Source organism: Botrytis porri (assembly GCF_014898465.1).
Source record: "Botrytis porri strain MUCL 3234 chromosome Unknown BPOR_003, whole genome shotgun sequence".
In the NCBI taxonomy this organism is placed as follows: Eukaryota; Fungi; Ascomycota; class Leotiomycetes; order Helotiales; family Sclerotiniaceae; genus Botrytis; species Botrytis porri.
The window spans coordinates 2,238,802-2,254,218 of NW_024066077.1; the positions used below are offsets into that span (position 1 = coordinate 2,238,802).

Below are 15,417 nucleotides of genomic sequence, written 5' to 3' on the forward strand. Positions count from 1 at the left end.
GAATCCACAACGCGATGCCTTTGAAATTGCCAGAATGGGTCACCAAGGGCAGACTTCCAAGGCATTTCTCATGAAGATTGTTCCAAACTCCAAGCCGGCAGTAGATTGAATGATGCCTTTTTTCAACTCAGCGATGAGGGAATGAGTCTAGACCTTTGCCGAATTCTACAGGAACCGTGAGCTTACCACCCAGCTTCCTACGAGGGATTAATCAACACCTAACAACGGAACGGATGGCTGCAGAGGTCTAGAACGTTCCCTCAAGATACTGCATTGCTACTTAAGATCTGAAAAGTTGCGAGAGAATTGACATGATTGGACAATCAGAATGATAGGGCAATGCAGATGCGCTGATGAAGAGAGGTATGGGGAGAATGGAGGGAAGAGCATGATGGCTAGGTAGTTGCAGATAACCTAGCAAGGCAGTACATGCATATGGAAATCTAAGACTAAGCTTCTTAGAGTCGACCATAATCATGTCCGTGCATACTAAGATCATCCATTTTGCTGCAGGCCCTGAAACTTTGGACGCAATACCGGATCTTATTAATTGATTCAATAATTCGAATGTTCTGGCCAAACGCCCATAGTCAACACCTTGGTGATTTGATAGTGGATTTTGCCTGGAGCGAATAAGCAACTGATTTTGCGATTTTGTCTTTTTGTTTTACCTCAATGTAACCGGACGCACACAAATGCGTCTAATCAGATGAGCACTTGATTCCATCTCTCATCGACATCGATATCGTATTTTCAGGGCGAGGACTAGACGCCGAGGTGGATCGCAATCGAAACAAAGGTTTGGATTGCTCTGAGGTTGTCTACAATGTTGTACAAGCGACTCTTTTTATTACTATATATTCGCGCACTTAAATGTACAGGTCACGCTCTGCACGGTGGATCTACACATGAGATGGCTAGATTAAGGCTTCGTCGTACGAATCAAAATGCAGGAAATTACTCAGCCTTGTTTATATCCCCAGTACTCGCAAATGCTGCGAATCAAAGTGTAACATACCCGGCAAACGCGCAACAGACCGATCCAAATCCAGAAGTACCCGGGCCGAAGAACGAGGGCTTTTTCCTTGGTCGTAGTAAGATATCCTTTCTCATCAAATTTCAAAACCCCCCGAATAATAAGGTGTTTTTTGGTGATTGGTTGCCGTTTGCTGAAACGTTCGTCCGTTCGTCTAGAGCAATGCTATTCCTTGGCGCTCCATCTCAAATGTTGTATCGAGGCGATGGAGCGGAGACGAAATGTAAAGGAACGATCCGTTGCCTTCCTTGCCGGCCAATGACCAACTGTCAACTTTCTTTGGCAATCTTTCATCAGTACGTACTGAATAGTGTCAGGGTAAAGAAAATGATGTCTGTCACCAGCCAAGCCACTCATTCCGCCGACTCGCAAAATGTCTATATATCAATAGGCATCCCCCACGTCTTTCATACAAAATCATTGTTAAAACAATCGAGAAAAGCTACATCCAAATATATTTATCTTGTGCTTTCTTGTCCAGATACCGACTCGTGTGACTTGTATCACACTATAACACTTCTCGACTTTCAATCATAATTCCCATCGGTCTTATTGATCAAACTTTCTTATCACTTGACAACCATGCCTCAATCCTTGTCGTCTTCCATGCAAGGCTACCATGGATCGGAGAAGTAAGTCTTGCGTTCCCAGTTTGCACGATGGATCATCATTTAGCCGAATTTTGTCTAATGATTTTCGTAGAATTGTCGATGAAAACAAGTCACATGCTCCTGCTTCTATCAAGCTACAACAACTTCCACACTCGCCTTTATACAACCTTAGCCAATTCGAACATGTCCACGGGGTACCTCCATTGGCCTTCCGGAAGCCAATCCAGATTGCCGAACGTATCAATAGTGCAAAAAATGCCATCAAGGATTTTGATGGAAAAATGAATAAAGGCTAGACGGCTTCTCTCCAAGAGAATAAAAAAGGACAAGGCTGATGCAACACCTTGTCATACGTTATTGTAATTTGCAATTGCCGTCATTCAGCCTCAAATCAGCTGCTAACCGTTATAGAACTCACCTGATCTTCTGATGCGTCACCGTCTTGAAACGAACAAATTATTCTGTTGCTGTTCTCAAAGTGACCAGATCCGCTTAAAGTTAGGGGAGTGTCTGCTTGAGGGTAATGAAGTTGGGTTTCAATACTCGCTCGATTATTTATAGGATGCTAGGCAATGGGCCCGAGTGATTGCAGTCCTCTATCGATGTTCATATCCTCGATAGATCAGATGGAGTATCTATCACTTATCGAAGCTTCCAAGCATCAAACTTCAAGTGGAGTAACAGCCACAGATACCCCATTTGACACCGGACTCTACGTTCCCGAGATCTACAACTGAGGAGAAATATCCTCACAAGACGAAATGCGGGGTAACAGGGAGTCGAGTTTATCCATACTGGACGGTTATTATATTGCATTTTGCCACGAGTAGTATGTTGTTGTTGAACTTTATTTAGAGGTTGCGGGCCGTCAAGTCGTTTTGAATATGGAGAAAAGCTTGTTTCGTCCAATACATGGGATCCGAGTTTGGGTTAAAGTCGCCCCTGTAATAGGTCAATTTGTTCCCCACACAATCGGTCAGATAGACGAGATCAATGCTTAGTCAAGGATTCCCATCGTATTTGAAGTACTTTAATTTCATTCCACACTACCCAATTCATATCCGGTTCCCCACTATTCTTCGCATAAGCGCTCCGGATATATTAGATGTTCACCCAGTATGGAAAAATGCCATGCCCCTTAGATCATTTATCCGAAACAGGCAAATTTCGTTTTGCCATGTTTCTCCAAAGCGCTCCGAAGAATGAGTTTATTCGACGGGGCGTTTATGTACTCCTCCTCGAAGCTTCCAGGGCAAGCGAATGTATATAACTGTTCTGTTTCCCCCAATTCCTTCTCTCATCACCATCCCGAGTCAGGTTACTCGAAAATTACACTCTTTGTTATTCCTTTCGTATCATACCTTTCTGTTCAGAATGCATATTTCAAACCTTCTACCTCTTGCTATCTTGCCTTTAGCTTATGGTCAGCTTAATACGCTTGCCAAGGCTGCTGGTCTCAAATACTTCGGTTCCGCTACAGACAACGGCGAGCTTACTGATGCTGAATATACCGCTATCTTGTCAAACAGCAGTCAGTTCGGACAAATCACACCTGGAAACACACAAAAATGGCAATACACAGAACCCTCCCAGAATACCTTCAGCTATACTAAGGGAGATGTTGTTGTTGATTTCGCGGAGAAGAATGATCAACTTCTGAGATGTCATAACTTGTGTTGGTATAATCAATTGCCATCATGGGTTACTTCAGGCACATGGACGAACGAGACTTTGATTGCGGTCTTGAAGAATCAGTTAGTGGAGTCGTGCAGTTCTTCATGAACATTGAAAGCTAACCATAATGCAGCATCAAAAATGAAGTAACTTACTACAAGGGCAAATGCTATGCCTGGGATGTCGTCAATGAGGCATTCAACGATGATGGTACCTGGCGATCATTTGTCGTAAGTTTTCATCATAATTCTTGTACCTTTCAAACAAAACATCAGTATAGAAACTAACCTACCCAAGTTCTACGACACCATTGGTCCCGAATACATCCCCATCGCCTTCGAAACCGCCGCTCTCTACGACCCAGACGTCAAGCTCTACTACAACGACTACAACATCGAGTCATCCGGTGCGAAAGCAACCTCAGCCCTCAACCTTGTCAAATCTCTCAAAGCCCGCGGTATCAAAATCGACGGTGTCGGTCTCCAAGCCCACTTCATCGTCGGCTCTTCCCCCAGCGAATCCGCGCTCGCCACCACCCTCCGATCTTTCACCGCTCTCGACGTCGAAGTCGCCTACACCGAACTCGACGTCCGCTTTAGCACTCTCCCTCCCACCGCCGCCGGGCTCGCTCAACAAGGCGTCGACTACGCTAACACCGTTAACGCCTGTCTCAGCGTCGACGGCTGCGTCGGTATCACCATCTGGGATTTCACAGATGCATACTCGTGGATCCCAACGACCTTTACTGGTCAAGGCGATGCTTGTCTCTGGTACGCTAACTATACCATTCATCCCGCCTACAACAGTGTCGTTGCTGCTCTCTCTGCCGCGGCAGCCACGGCTGCTCCCGTTACTTCCACTACTGTTGCGAAAGTAAGTGTATCCAGTGCGGTTTCTACTAGTAAATCTACGCCGGTCGTTTTGAGCTCTAGTCCTGATTCCGTTTCTGTTTCCGCTTCTGCGGTTGTATCTTCTGTTTCTTCAGTCGTACAAGTTGCCAGTTCTTCTGTAGCTGTTTCTTCCGCTGTTTCTCCACTTCCTATTTCCTCATCCCCTCTCCCCTCAAGCAGCACACTAAAAAAATCCACAAAGACCTCCTCTTCCACCTCCGCTCCCTCTTCCACCATCATCTCCAGCACAAAAATTACATCTACAGCCGCCGCTTCGGGGACAGGCGCCGCAGTCGCTCTTTACGGACAGTGTGGCGGCGCGACTTGGACCGGAAGTACGGTTTGTGCGTCGGGCGCAACGTGTACTAAGCAAAATGATTGGTATTCGCAGTGTGTTGCCGCATAAGGGTGGGGAGGTATGGATATGTATATAAGAGTGAGAAGTAGAGATTGGATATTGGAAATGTGGAAGAAGGGAAGAAAGAAAGGCGAGATGTATATAAAAAGAAGGAGGATGTATGTTCTTTGTATAAAGCTTTAGTTCGTGAGATATATTTTAAGAAGTTATTGAGAAGGATGGAAAATAAGATGATCGTTCTATCATTCGATTGTTAGTTTGCATTGTGGCTTCTGAAATCCTATACCTTTCGTGCTTAGGGGATGTAACATGATTGATGAATTTAATCTTTCCGATTATGAAGCTAGAAATTCATTTGGTGGCTTCTCTGGAATGTCCGAAAAACTTTCCATGTATGTTTGTCCACGCTTCGATTTCGCTTGGTTCAGATCAACAGAGACCTAACGGGAAGTGATGTTCAAAACTTAAAGCTCAAGCCAATAATTCCCTAGGAAGTAGAGTGGATATATTAATCAAATGCCACACGGGTATATTAAAATATAATACACGCCAAAAATCCCAAGCTACGTAAATCACTTCTCAATAGCCAAAGGAGGAAACAGCCCATCCCACGCACCCCTACCCAACGGAGCCTGCGCATCGCCATACGAAGGATCAGCGCCCAGTATGGCAAACTCATATGTTCGACGCTCTGGTAGCACACCGATCATATCGAGTAATAGCGATGCTTTTTGGGGCATGTACGGCTGGAGGAGAATGCCGACGATGCGGATTGCCTCTGCGGAATGATATACAGCGCTTATGAGTCTTTCTTTCGCTTCTGGATCTTCGGATTTGGCGAGACTCCAGGGTGCTTCGTGTTGGATGTATTTATTGGTCTGATGGTTTGTGGTTAGTATTGTAATTCTTGGAGATATGTAGATGATGTACTTACTTCATATACGGTATCCATGATAACATGCAAAGCGGCTCCTGCATTTAGCTCTTGCATTTTTTCATTGGCCTTACCACGGACACTGTTAAGGAAATCAATCTGTCGACTAGTTGTAGTATTCGGATTGGTGGATCCTTGAGAGTGTGTGGCTTCCACGCAAGAACGAACATTCCATACTTTGGGTCTGGTTAATCGACTGACAAGATTACCTAGGCCTTGTTGCAGTCCTTTCTTGTATTTTTCAACAATATATTCATTGCCGTAGTCGGAGTCTTCCTTGATTCCACCATCGTGAATAAGGTAGTATCGCATGACATCGACCCCAAATCGATCCATTGCAAATAGTGGGTTCACAACATTTCCTATTGACTTGGACATCTTTTGATTGTCCATTGTCCAATGGGCATGGGTCAATATTTGCTTTGGTGGTGGCAGATTTAAAGCGAGAAGGAATGCTGGCCAGTATATGCAATGAAATCGAACGATATCCTTTCCAATAACTTGTACATCTGCAGGCCACCCTCCTGCCGTTTCCTTTCCTGGAGCCCATGGATAGCCGGCCTTTGTAATATAGTTGACCAGCGCGTCGAGCCATACGTATATAGTCTGAGTCTCATCGTCTGGAACTCGAATGCCCCAGCTTAAACGATCATAGGGGCGGGATATTGAAAGATCTTCCAAACCCCTAGATACTTGGTTGACAACATCCTTCATTCGAGTCATTGGGACAACAAAATTGGGATTTTTCTCGTAAAACTCAAGCAGTTGATCCTTGAAGGCTGATAGTCGAAAATGGTAGTTCTTTTCCGATGTCCATTCAACCTCTTTACCAGTCTCTTGAGAAGCAATAAAAGTCCTCCCAGTAAAGGGATCCAGCCTCTTTTCAATAGCCGATTCCGGATAGAAAGTTTCATCACTGACGCAGTACCACCCTTCGTGTTTTGACTCGTATATATATTCCCGTTCCCTCAGCATATACCAGATATATTCTACTGTCTCTTTATGGTCTGGATCAGTCGTGCGCACAAAATGATCGTTTGAAAGTCCTGCTCGCTGTGCCAATTCTTTAAACGTCTCAGCGCCAATATCGCAAAATTCTTTTGGCAATGCCCCTGCTTGCGCCGCAGCTCGTTGGATTTTCATGCCATGTTCGTCTGTTCCCGTACATAGGATTGCCGTATCGCCCTTTAGAACCTGCCATCGTTTGAAGACGTCCGCGAGGACCATAGTATATAAGTGACCAACATGAGGTGCTGAAGATGAACCAATTAGCTCACAATGCTGCGCTGGCGCAAAGTCATTCAGACTTACCAGCATTCACGTAGAAAATTGGTGTGGTCACATAGTACGGCTTCTTCGATTTTTTATCGACAGAATACCTGGCTTTCGGTATTGGTCTTGCCCTACATGAGCTGCAAACCCAGCCAGCCCTCAATATTGATCTGGTCCTGGACTGCAGAGAGCCCCGCATTAGAGGATTGAGGCCATACATTTGAACAAAGTACGCTGACGGGGACTCGATTTAGCATGATCCAAGACAAATAATAGCAAGAATGCGGGAAAGCGGCGCTGCGGCCGCTTCTCCGCCCCCGCATTTTCTCAAAACTATAAATACAAATTTCACTTCATGCGTCATTCTTTTTGTAAATGACAAAGACGTATTCTAGAGAATTTTCGAATTGTTATATCATATAAATAATCTTCTCTGGTTCAATATATTGTAATCTATCCTCTTTTCTTGGATATTCATAATTACATACTATTTGTGCGACTTATCATGTCTAATCCTACAAAGGATATCCAAGCCGAATTGGCTACCAAAGGTAAGCATGTAATTATTCTTTGATGAAACTTTATGCTGATGTATTCCAGCGGCCGATATTTTTGTTGAAAGTTTCTATGAAGCTCTAAATAAGCCCAATCTTCGCTCAACAATCACATCCTTCTATATCAAGCCTTCCGCTCTGGCCCCGGCTGAAGCATCCATAACCATTAATGGAAACATCGTACCAACACCCTCCGCCTTCCAAGAAACGTTCGAGAACAAAATAGGCAAAACTTCATATGAAGCACAGGTATATGATGCTCATGTCATAAACCCAAACTACAATATAGGGGTTGAGGAAAGTAAGCTTGGGCCGGATAAGGATGGGAGGAAAATTAGTATTGCCATTATGGTTAGCGGGCAAGTGAAATATACTTCGAAGAATGGGGATGAGGGAGAAGAGCGAGGTTTTATGGAGAATTTCGTCTTGGTACCCAACGTGGAGGCTAGAAATCCAAAGGCACCGAAGGGGATCAAGAAATGGTTGATTCAAAGTCAGATATTTAGGTTGGTGCTTTGAGGTGAAATCCCGAGAGTACGAAGGAACATGGGATGGAGAACCCTATTCTGAACAACAAGTTATAGAGTACTCTCTACAGGAAGTAGCATCGCTCAGCGAATCTAAGCAATGCCACCCTACGCAAAGCACTCATGGCTAGTCGACCCATGGCCGATTCATTTGGGAGCACCCCTCAAACGTCTCAAATTTAACATCAGATCTAGTCAGATGACGAGGCTAGAAGAGTGCAAAAGACTCGGTGGTGGACAGATTAATTTTCTCGGGCAGGATTATGGATTGGCCTCTTAGTAAAGACGCAGGTAGCATCCTTGAGAAGAGTTGCAAATCTACAAGTCGACGCGCATTCGATGTTGAGAGTATAAGAGCAATATGGTATTTATATGATAAAAGCTGCTAATCATCTCCATGCATGATACTACTTTGAATAACAGTGATATGTGAGTGCATACAAAACATCTTTGGATCCTTTCCGAACATTTTCTGAGGAAAAGATTGAGATTTAATTGTCTTATGAGAGTCTATGAAGAACGTTCTTCATATCAAGTATCCAAGTATCCTATATCAAGTCATACTTTTAGAGCACCCGCAAACTTATCTAAACTCAAGCCCTTCTCCAAACCATTCGAGTTGCATTTGCATGTCTTCATATTCACTTTTGGCTTCACTTTTCATCCTTAAATAGAATCTGTTCTCGGCTACCATCCACCCTCAGCAACCTTCGCCCCCACAACAACCACTTCCTTCTTTTACACCTGTTGATGACTTTCTATTTAAACTTCTAACAAAACTTGTGAATTCAAACATCTTCAAGTCACTTCAACCAAAATTGTTTCTTGCAAATTTGCGCCTGTTGGCACCTATCTACTATTGAAGTCCGTCCTCCCACGACATATCTGCTGGTCAAGGCTTATTTAGCTCTTTTTCAACATCTTTCGATCTCATCAACCGCCTTCAGACCCAACTTTCGATTCGACCTCATCAACAAAATCGATATCGTCCTTCTCCTTGGGCTTCCAAACCATTGAAGCACAAAAATAGATTTATAAGGCTTTCTCAATATCCATAAACATGAAAATCCCATCTAACTTGACGGGCTTCGATGGGAAGGCTCTTAGGGGAGAAGTCTACTTAACAAGTGGTAACTCAGGTCCTCTAGGTAACCGGACGAAGCTACTTGAAAAGGGCATGAAGCACGAAGGCAATCACTTCACCTGCTACGCTCTGACCGCAGAAAACGATGCTATCGCACCGTGCTTCAACATAAATTCAGGTGTCATCGAGTTCGTTGACGTTGTCGTCGATGGTATCTTACGAGCTTCTCATAGCAACGAGGGTGCCACGAAGAATTTTAGCAAGAAGTTCGATTGGGTTGTTGGTCAAATTAAATCGGGCAACAGGTATGTCGACAGAATTTATCAGCTACAAATAGCAAAGAGGAACATTGCAAAGAGTTAGTCATTCTTCCTAATTGATGACTTATACTGACCGTGAAACAGCACAAAATGTCAAAGGTGGCGCACCCCATTCAGTCGGTAGCATCGAAATACGAATATTCCGCAAAGATCTCAACGCTCATAAGAACCACGCAACTGATTCTGATCCTGATGACTCCTCATCATTATCAAAAGAAGTTACTCCAGATCTCGGCCACGCACAACGTGCACCGACGTTTAAAGACCATATCCAATGGTGGAATCTTAATCCATGTGTTGACGAAGAAATTGTTCCTTCTCCCCCCTTCGAAGTTGGTGGCGTTGGTTATAGGAAATTTCAGGGTAACTCTAAAAGCCTCGTTGTGAAGAAATGGCCTAGTGATTATAAGGTTTGGGCTTCATTCAAATTTCTGCTCTTCTCTACCGCGGATTTCCACACGTTGGGCTTCCTGGATACCCCAGAATACATCGGAACACCATGGAGTGGAACAAGGGAAACTTCAAGGAAGCCGGCTGTAAAGGATGTTTCACGAGCATCAAAGGCTACTTCGGTCATTGATCCCGACGATATTGGCAGCGATTACGATGATGTTGTTGATACTGTCGAAAATGCCAACAAGCCTGCACCTGAGACAAAGGCTAAAATTGACGAGCCAAGAAAGACTCCCAAAGGCAAAGAAGTTGATAGGAAGATCATTAAGAGCGGTATTTCTATAGAGATCGAAGTTCCTTTTCAAGCGGGCAATTCGATGAAACAAATGGGGAAACAGACTAGGGTCATTGAGGATTTTCAGTCCTCAGAACCCCTCGATGAAAGCCATACTGAAGCCAGCAGAACTGTGTTGAAGCCAGCTCGTCTTTCAAAAGTGTCTCAAGCTATTGATCTTAGTGGTGAAGATCCTGGGGAACCTACAGATGCCGTAGTCTTTGCACCAATCATCAAGATCGAAAAAGATGAGTTCACAGGTAATGGCTTCTATCAAGGTATTGAAACTCATACAAACCGCAAGAGAAAGCCACTTTCTATATCCGGTGTGGAAGGAGCTCCGGCAAGCGAATCCTGGAATGATCCTGATCGTTCTTTATGGTACCAACGCAGAGGCTTAAGCAAAAATTTAGACGATTCTCCCACACTCAACGTTGATAAATCCCAAGCCGAGATAGATCTTATCTCGTCAGACAAATCCAAAATTATATCTTTAGATAAACCAGACAGCTTTAATCAACCCTCTGTGCCCTGTGTAGTTGGAGAGGCAGCCGAGACAGGTACTGTCACTCACTTTAAGTCGCTTGTTACTCGGGTGGGTGGTCCATCCTGGGAGCCGTTGACCCCGCCAGTATCGTCAAAGAAGTCAGGTTCAAATTGTTTTAACCATTTTGGATCCGAAAGACGTGTTTTGTTTGGAGATTCTAATGGCACAATCCAAATCGAATCAGCAGCTCGTTTCATTGTCACTGAAGATAACTATAGCGACAATGATAGCCGCGAAGCGAGTCCCTCAGTCAAATACAACCAGAGAGTTCCAGAAAATAAAGCTGAAGAATTGAGCCAACACGGCCTGGAATCCGCCTTAGAGACAAAAACTTCAAGTCTTGAGAAACCTGACCAGTCTTCAAACATCAATGACATGGAAACAAATTTTGACGAGTTCATTCACACATCACCCCAGCCTGAAGATACAGAAATGGCTGACGCCGTCGGAGCCGAACCTGAAGCACAGTTGGCAGCATCAAGAACGTCATCTCCTGAAGCTGGTGCTCAATCTACAATCACAAATCCAGATCAAGATGCTGTGAATAAAACCGTACCTTCTCAACCTCAAGAATTGGACGCCTCACAAGATGGTCAAAATGACTCTGAGAAATCAACACAAGAAATACCTGAGAGCATTCTTGAGGGGATCGCGGAAGCTCAACGACTTCAGAGGGCCAAACGATTTCCATCAAGTGCTATTCCTGATGTGGAAACCGAAGAAGCTTTCGAATTTCCTCGAGCTGAAGTCTCATCAGACACCGATATGTCCAATTCCGACAACGATAAATTGCCTTTCGAAGCCACGAAGTCTGATAACAGACTTAATGATGCACCTATTGACACTGGAAACCAACGAGATGGGCGACAAGACTCTCCTGCTGAAGCAGATGAGTCTACGATAACAGTCGCTAATACCAAGCCAGCCAAACAATCGAAGGCAAGAGCACCAACTGCTGCCCAACCCTCCTCTGCTCCAAAGACGGCGTCTACTCCAAAGACACAGCTTTCGTCGGTCTCCAAGACAACTGTCCAAAAGCAACCAGCTGTAAAGGTTGAAAAATCTTCAAATGTCTTCGCTCAACCCGAACAATCTCAAGCTAAGCAAAAGAAGTCGACATCAAAAGTTGAAAGCTCTTCGGTTGCATCAGCAAAACCTGAGCAATCTCAAGCCAAGCCCAAGAAGCCCTCTCCCAAGACGCCAAAAGCTCCAAATGCCCCTAAGACTTCAAAGGCACCAGCAACTACTGTTCCTGAAGAGCCCGTGCCCAAACCCAAGGGCAAAGGTAGGGCTAAGGCTGGAGTAAATGATAAGCGCAAGGCTGATCAAATGACCTCCGCTAGCGGCAGTTTGGGACCAAACAAGACGAATATATCTCCCGCTTTGAAGCAAACGTCTACCGTTGAAGGTGCGATTGCCATAGCAGAAGCACGAAAGCAAGCAGCTATCGAGAAGAAGAAAGCTTTAGAAGAAAAATTAGAGGCAATTCGAGTAGCGAAGGCGGAGAGGGCGGAGAAGGAAGAGGTAAGATTGTGATACTTTTCGGCTTTTTTTGACAATCAACTAACCTATCGACAGGCTGATAGGATCAACAAAGAAGCACAAGCTTTCGAAGATGAAGTAGCTGAATTAGAGGTAAGCTTTCTACTTCCCAGTTTGATCAACGTGTACTGATCCATAATGTGTTAGAAGAGAATTGCGATGGAAGAAATGGATGACGAATAAGCTTATTCCATCGATTTGAAAGAAGTTGCCGAACTGGCGAGATTGTGATGCAAAGCCAATTTCAACATCTCTTATAATAACTACATTTCGTATCCGGGAATAGCTCGTTATCATATAGTAACTCGCAATTACAAAACCCTCTTGCATTTTTCGCACATTTGCTTTATTGATTATTCTGCGGGATCCGACGGAGTTCATTGTTGCATGATCATTCTCTACTCATACTACAACTCTCTTATCTAAAGACGACGCCAAAATAGCTAGATTTGTTTGGCAGGTTGAAGTTGTCGATCAATATTTGAAATGGATGGCTGTCTTCCACAACTTCGAGCAAATAGCAGAATATCTAGGCATACTTATGCTGTGCCGCAAGCTTACTGAGGGTGTTTTATTGCTACTTCTGAATTTTTCTTCTGGTCTTTATTTTATGTGGGCTGTAGTAAGCACGGCATACGTGGGCATGGTTTTTGGCGAACCTTGATACATTTCTTCTTCATGGTGGTAGTATTGGGATATCGACAAACAATGAAACGTTAAGAACAGAAAGACAAATCTGCATGACAAGAACGTCATGAGGTCCAATGGGAACTATTAAACAACCAGGAAAAAAGTCGTCACTTATGAAAATTTATCAATATCAATGCATGCTAAACTAAACTGAACTGAACATAAGTGACCTGACACCTTCCCTAATCATAATTGTAAAATCCGAAGTACTGACTCCAACGCCCTATCCCCCTGCCTCAAAAGACCCATAACTAGTAGGGATTATGGCTTTCATGACTTTCATGACTTTCTTGGCACTCGTAAGTTGGCCTTTACCCTCTCCAATAACTGCTCTTTGGTATCCTTGGGTTGTGGATGAAGATCTCTCTGTAGAGGATGTGGTTAATTTCGACGAGTGACATATTTGAAGGAAAGGAAGAGAAGAGCTCCAAGAGTACTAACAGCCGCCAACCATCTCCTTAATTCCTCTTTTGACCACGTTGCTGGATCTATTGCGAGTTAATATCGGTTCACCAGCTGATAATTGGGTCATACACACCACCGGTAGGATCTTCTTCCTTTGGGAACATATCAGTACCCCAAATAGACCATGCTGCGGCTGCAGTTACGATGCCAGTGAAAGCCAATACTGCATTCTACGCATCTGTTAGTAACTTGCTTGCGAAGTGATGGTGGACGAACTTGCTTTGGAGCTAAGAGCTCTATCCAAAGGAGTAGGCATTGTTGATAGAGGGGGTGGCGTTGCTTGTCTGTTTGATATGGACAACGTTGTACTTTCAAAAGCCTTTCTTTCTTCAACACAACTTTTTATCAAAGAAACGTGAAACAAATTCTAATGTCAAAATCCTATTTCCAAATTTCAAGAATTCTAAATAGATAATCATTCACAGAGAAGTGCTTGCCTAATGATCAGAACCTTAGAAACCTGTCCTCCTCACAAGCCACACAGCCGTACGACGACTAGATAACGCCACATTAATTGGCTCAAGGATCTTATCAACCAAAACCCTTCCGTACAATCGTAACCGAGCTTGCTTACTAATCCCCACACAATCCCGATTTTCCACATCAACAACCTCACTATCACGAAGTTCCCATTCCTGTCATCAATTCCCGAATCTCACCAATTTCGACTAATCAATCCGTCAAAATGCCTCGCGAAATCACCGACATCAAATCCGTGAGTTACATCCTCTTCAGGCGGGCGGTGGAATAGAGATCGGGAAAAAGTCTGGAGGACAAGTTTGGACAGAGACTAATATTGAATCAAATAGTTCTTGGAGATTTGCAGACGCAAAGATGCTTCCTGTATGTGTTAATTCCTATTCTACCATCGCCTTGCATATATTATGTTCGATCTCGAATACGGGAGAGTTTTGTCGGCATTTGGGCTGTCGGAAGGAGGATGAATCTGCGAGATAGAATGGCGCAATCTACAAAACTACGGAAAGGCTAACACAGTACACAACAGCTGCCCGCATAAAGAAGAATGTCGGAAAGACCAGCGCCATCAAGATCAAGGTCAGATGCCAAAAGTACTTGTACACCCTTGTCCTTAAGGATTTGGAGAAGGCCGAGAAGTTGAAGCAAAGTCTTCCACCTAGTATGATCCCTCGACCTCCTCCATTCAAACCCAAATATACTAACACAACCTTTAGACCTCACCATCGCCGAGACCCCAAAGAAGAACCAAAAGGGAAAGAGAATCGCATAAATGGCTGAATATTGGGGTTAGATTATGGATTCAAGCAGTGGATGAGACAATACAAACATTGATTGCACAGTCAAGATCTTTCGAGCATGGTCGGCGGTCGCAAATTTCCAATGTGATATCCTACTTTCGTTCTATGGAAATAAACGAAGTAGATTACGAAAATGAGATAAGCTTTCGGAATCCAATCTTTGTATCTGGTTGTCTAAGACAATATGTGTATGGTTGATGAGATGTGAACTGGACAACTGCAATGATTTGCGCAGGTTGTCATTACAAATTATCCTCAAGTATCTGCGCATCGCTTCTTAAGTCAAGATGGTAATGGGCAGTTTGCTTGTGCATCTTCCACTTTGGTTTCTTCCACTATTAGCACTTATAATGGGAATTTTTAGGGAGTAAAAGCTTTACTCGTTACGCCTAACCCACCCATTCCTTCAATGACAAAAGTCAAGTTAAGGGCCTTGTGGCTACCATCTGGCTACCTCGATGCCAATTCAACAAAAGATAAAGGCTGGAATCGCTGATTGGGAGACTCAATCATCTTAGTGATTCTTTGTCTTTTGTTGTTTCAAAGAATAATCATTCGCTTTGTCAAAATATCCTTCACAAAGAATCTTAAACATAGTAACTTTTTATTCCTTGAACACTCACCAAGCTCGGTGCTCTCCCTTTCATCTCTTCGTTCTCTTTGTTCCCTTCAATGTATATCCATCGACAATCCCATTGTTCACCCCTTTCCCGCCTATTTTCACAAATATTTTTTGCTTGCCAAATTTTTACTTTTCTACATCCTCTTAATACCATATTCTTGCATTTATTCTTAGCGGAAACGTTCTACATTCAAGACGCCGGTCGTCATTATTACAAGCGAAAAGTTCAAGGAGACGCATATCTCCTTTTCAAACACAATTATCAAGTCAGTAACACATTCCCTATT

The 15,417-nt window shown here is 43.7% G+C and overlaps 8 protein-coding genes across 9 annotated transcripts; 6 read left to right on the forward strand and 2 right to left on the reverse strand.

The window, feature by feature from the left end:
* Positions 1-826: 826 nt before the first annotated feature.
* On the forward strand, positions 827-1,298 carry EAF01_002736 (uncharacterized protein; the record flags this gene model as incomplete). The annotated part of the gene is made up of 2 exons (XM_038910989.1): positions 827-1,094; positions 1,195-1,298. 2 exons carry the CDS (start codon positions 827-829, stop codon positions 1,296-1,298), a joined length of 372 nt encoding a protein of 123 aa, XP_038773911.1.
* Positions 1,299-1,618: 320 nt separating this feature from the next.
* EAF01_002737 (uncharacterized protein) lies at positions 1,619-1,943 on the forward strand (the record flags this gene model as incomplete). The annotated part of the gene is made up of 2 exons (XM_038910990.1): positions 1,619-1,668; positions 1,739-1,943. 2 exons carry the CDS (start codon positions 1,619-1,621, stop codon positions 1,941-1,943), a joined length of 255 nt encoding a protein of 84 aa, XP_038773912.1.
* Positions 1,944-3,021: 1,078 nt separating this feature from the next.
* On the forward strand, positions 3,022-4,617 carry EAF01_002738 (uncharacterized protein; the record flags this gene model as incomplete). 2 transcript variants are annotated; one of them, XM_038910992.1, is made up of 4 exons in its annotated part: positions 3,022-3,401; positions 3,455-3,551; positions 3,619-4,194; positions 4,414-4,617. In XM_038910992.1, the coding sequence occupies 4 exons, from the start codon at positions 3,022-3,024 to the stop codon at positions 4,615-4,617; spliced, it is 1,257 nt and encodes a 418-aa protein (XP_038773914.1). The 2 variants fall into 2 exon arrangements, with proteins under 2 accessions (XP_038773914.1, XP_038773913.1); XM_038910991.1 differs by having other exon boundaries at positions 3,619-4,617.
* Positions 4,618-4,819: 202 nt separating this feature from the next.
* EAF01_002739 (uncharacterized protein) lies at positions 4,820-6,995 on the reverse strand (the record flags this gene model as incomplete). Its single annotated transcript, XM_038910993.1, has 3 exons — positions 4,820-5,447; positions 5,504-6,756; positions 6,815-6,995. The coding sequence occupies 3 exons, from the start codon at positions 6,993-6,995 to the stop codon at positions 5,142-5,144; spliced, it is 1,740 nt and encodes a 579-aa protein (XP_038773915.1). The 3' UTR covers positions 4,820-5,141.
* A 181-nt stretch (positions 6,996-7,176) lies between these two features.
* On the forward strand, positions 7,177-8,257 carry EAF01_002740 (uncharacterized protein). The gene is made up of 2 exons (XM_038910994.1): positions 7,177-7,326; positions 7,376-8,257. The coding sequence occupies exons 1-2, from the start codon at positions 7,281-7,283 to the stop codon at positions 7,846-7,848; spliced, it is 519 nt and encodes a 172-aa protein (XP_038773916.1). The 5' UTR covers positions 7,177-7,280; the 3' UTR covers positions 7,849-8,257.
* A 659-nt stretch (positions 8,258-8,916) lies between these two features.
* EAF01_002741 (uncharacterized protein) lies at positions 8,917-12,259 on the forward strand (the record flags this gene model as incomplete). Its single annotated transcript, XM_038910995.1, has 4 exons — positions 8,917-9,298; positions 9,345-12,058; positions 12,113-12,169; positions 12,224-12,259. The coding sequence occupies 4 exons, from the start codon at positions 8,917-8,919 to the stop codon at positions 12,257-12,259; spliced, it is 3,189 nt and encodes a 1,062-aa protein (XP_038773917.1).
* Positions 12,260-13,045: 786 nt separating this feature from the next.
* Positions 13,046-13,487, reverse strand: EAF01_002742 (uncharacterized protein; the record flags this gene model as incomplete). Its single annotated transcript, XM_038910996.1, has 4 exons — positions 13,046-13,132; positions 13,208-13,254; positions 13,305-13,401; positions 13,452-13,487. 4 exons carry the CDS (start codon positions 13,485-13,487, stop codon positions 13,046-13,048), a joined length of 267 nt encoding a protein of 88 aa, XP_038773918.1.
* Positions 13,488-13,916: 429 nt separating this feature from the next.
* On the forward strand, positions 13,917-15,222 carry EAF01_002743 (uncharacterized protein; the record flags this gene model as incomplete). The annotated part of the gene is made up of 4 exons (XM_038910997.1): positions 13,917-13,946; positions 14,041-14,074; positions 14,238-14,369; positions 14,425-15,222. The coding sequence occupies 4 exons, from the start codon at positions 13,917-13,919 to the stop codon at positions 14,478-14,480; spliced, it is 252 nt and encodes an 83-aa protein (XP_038773919.1). The 3' UTR covers positions 14,481-15,222.
* Positions 15,223-15,417: the final 195 nt, after the last annotated feature.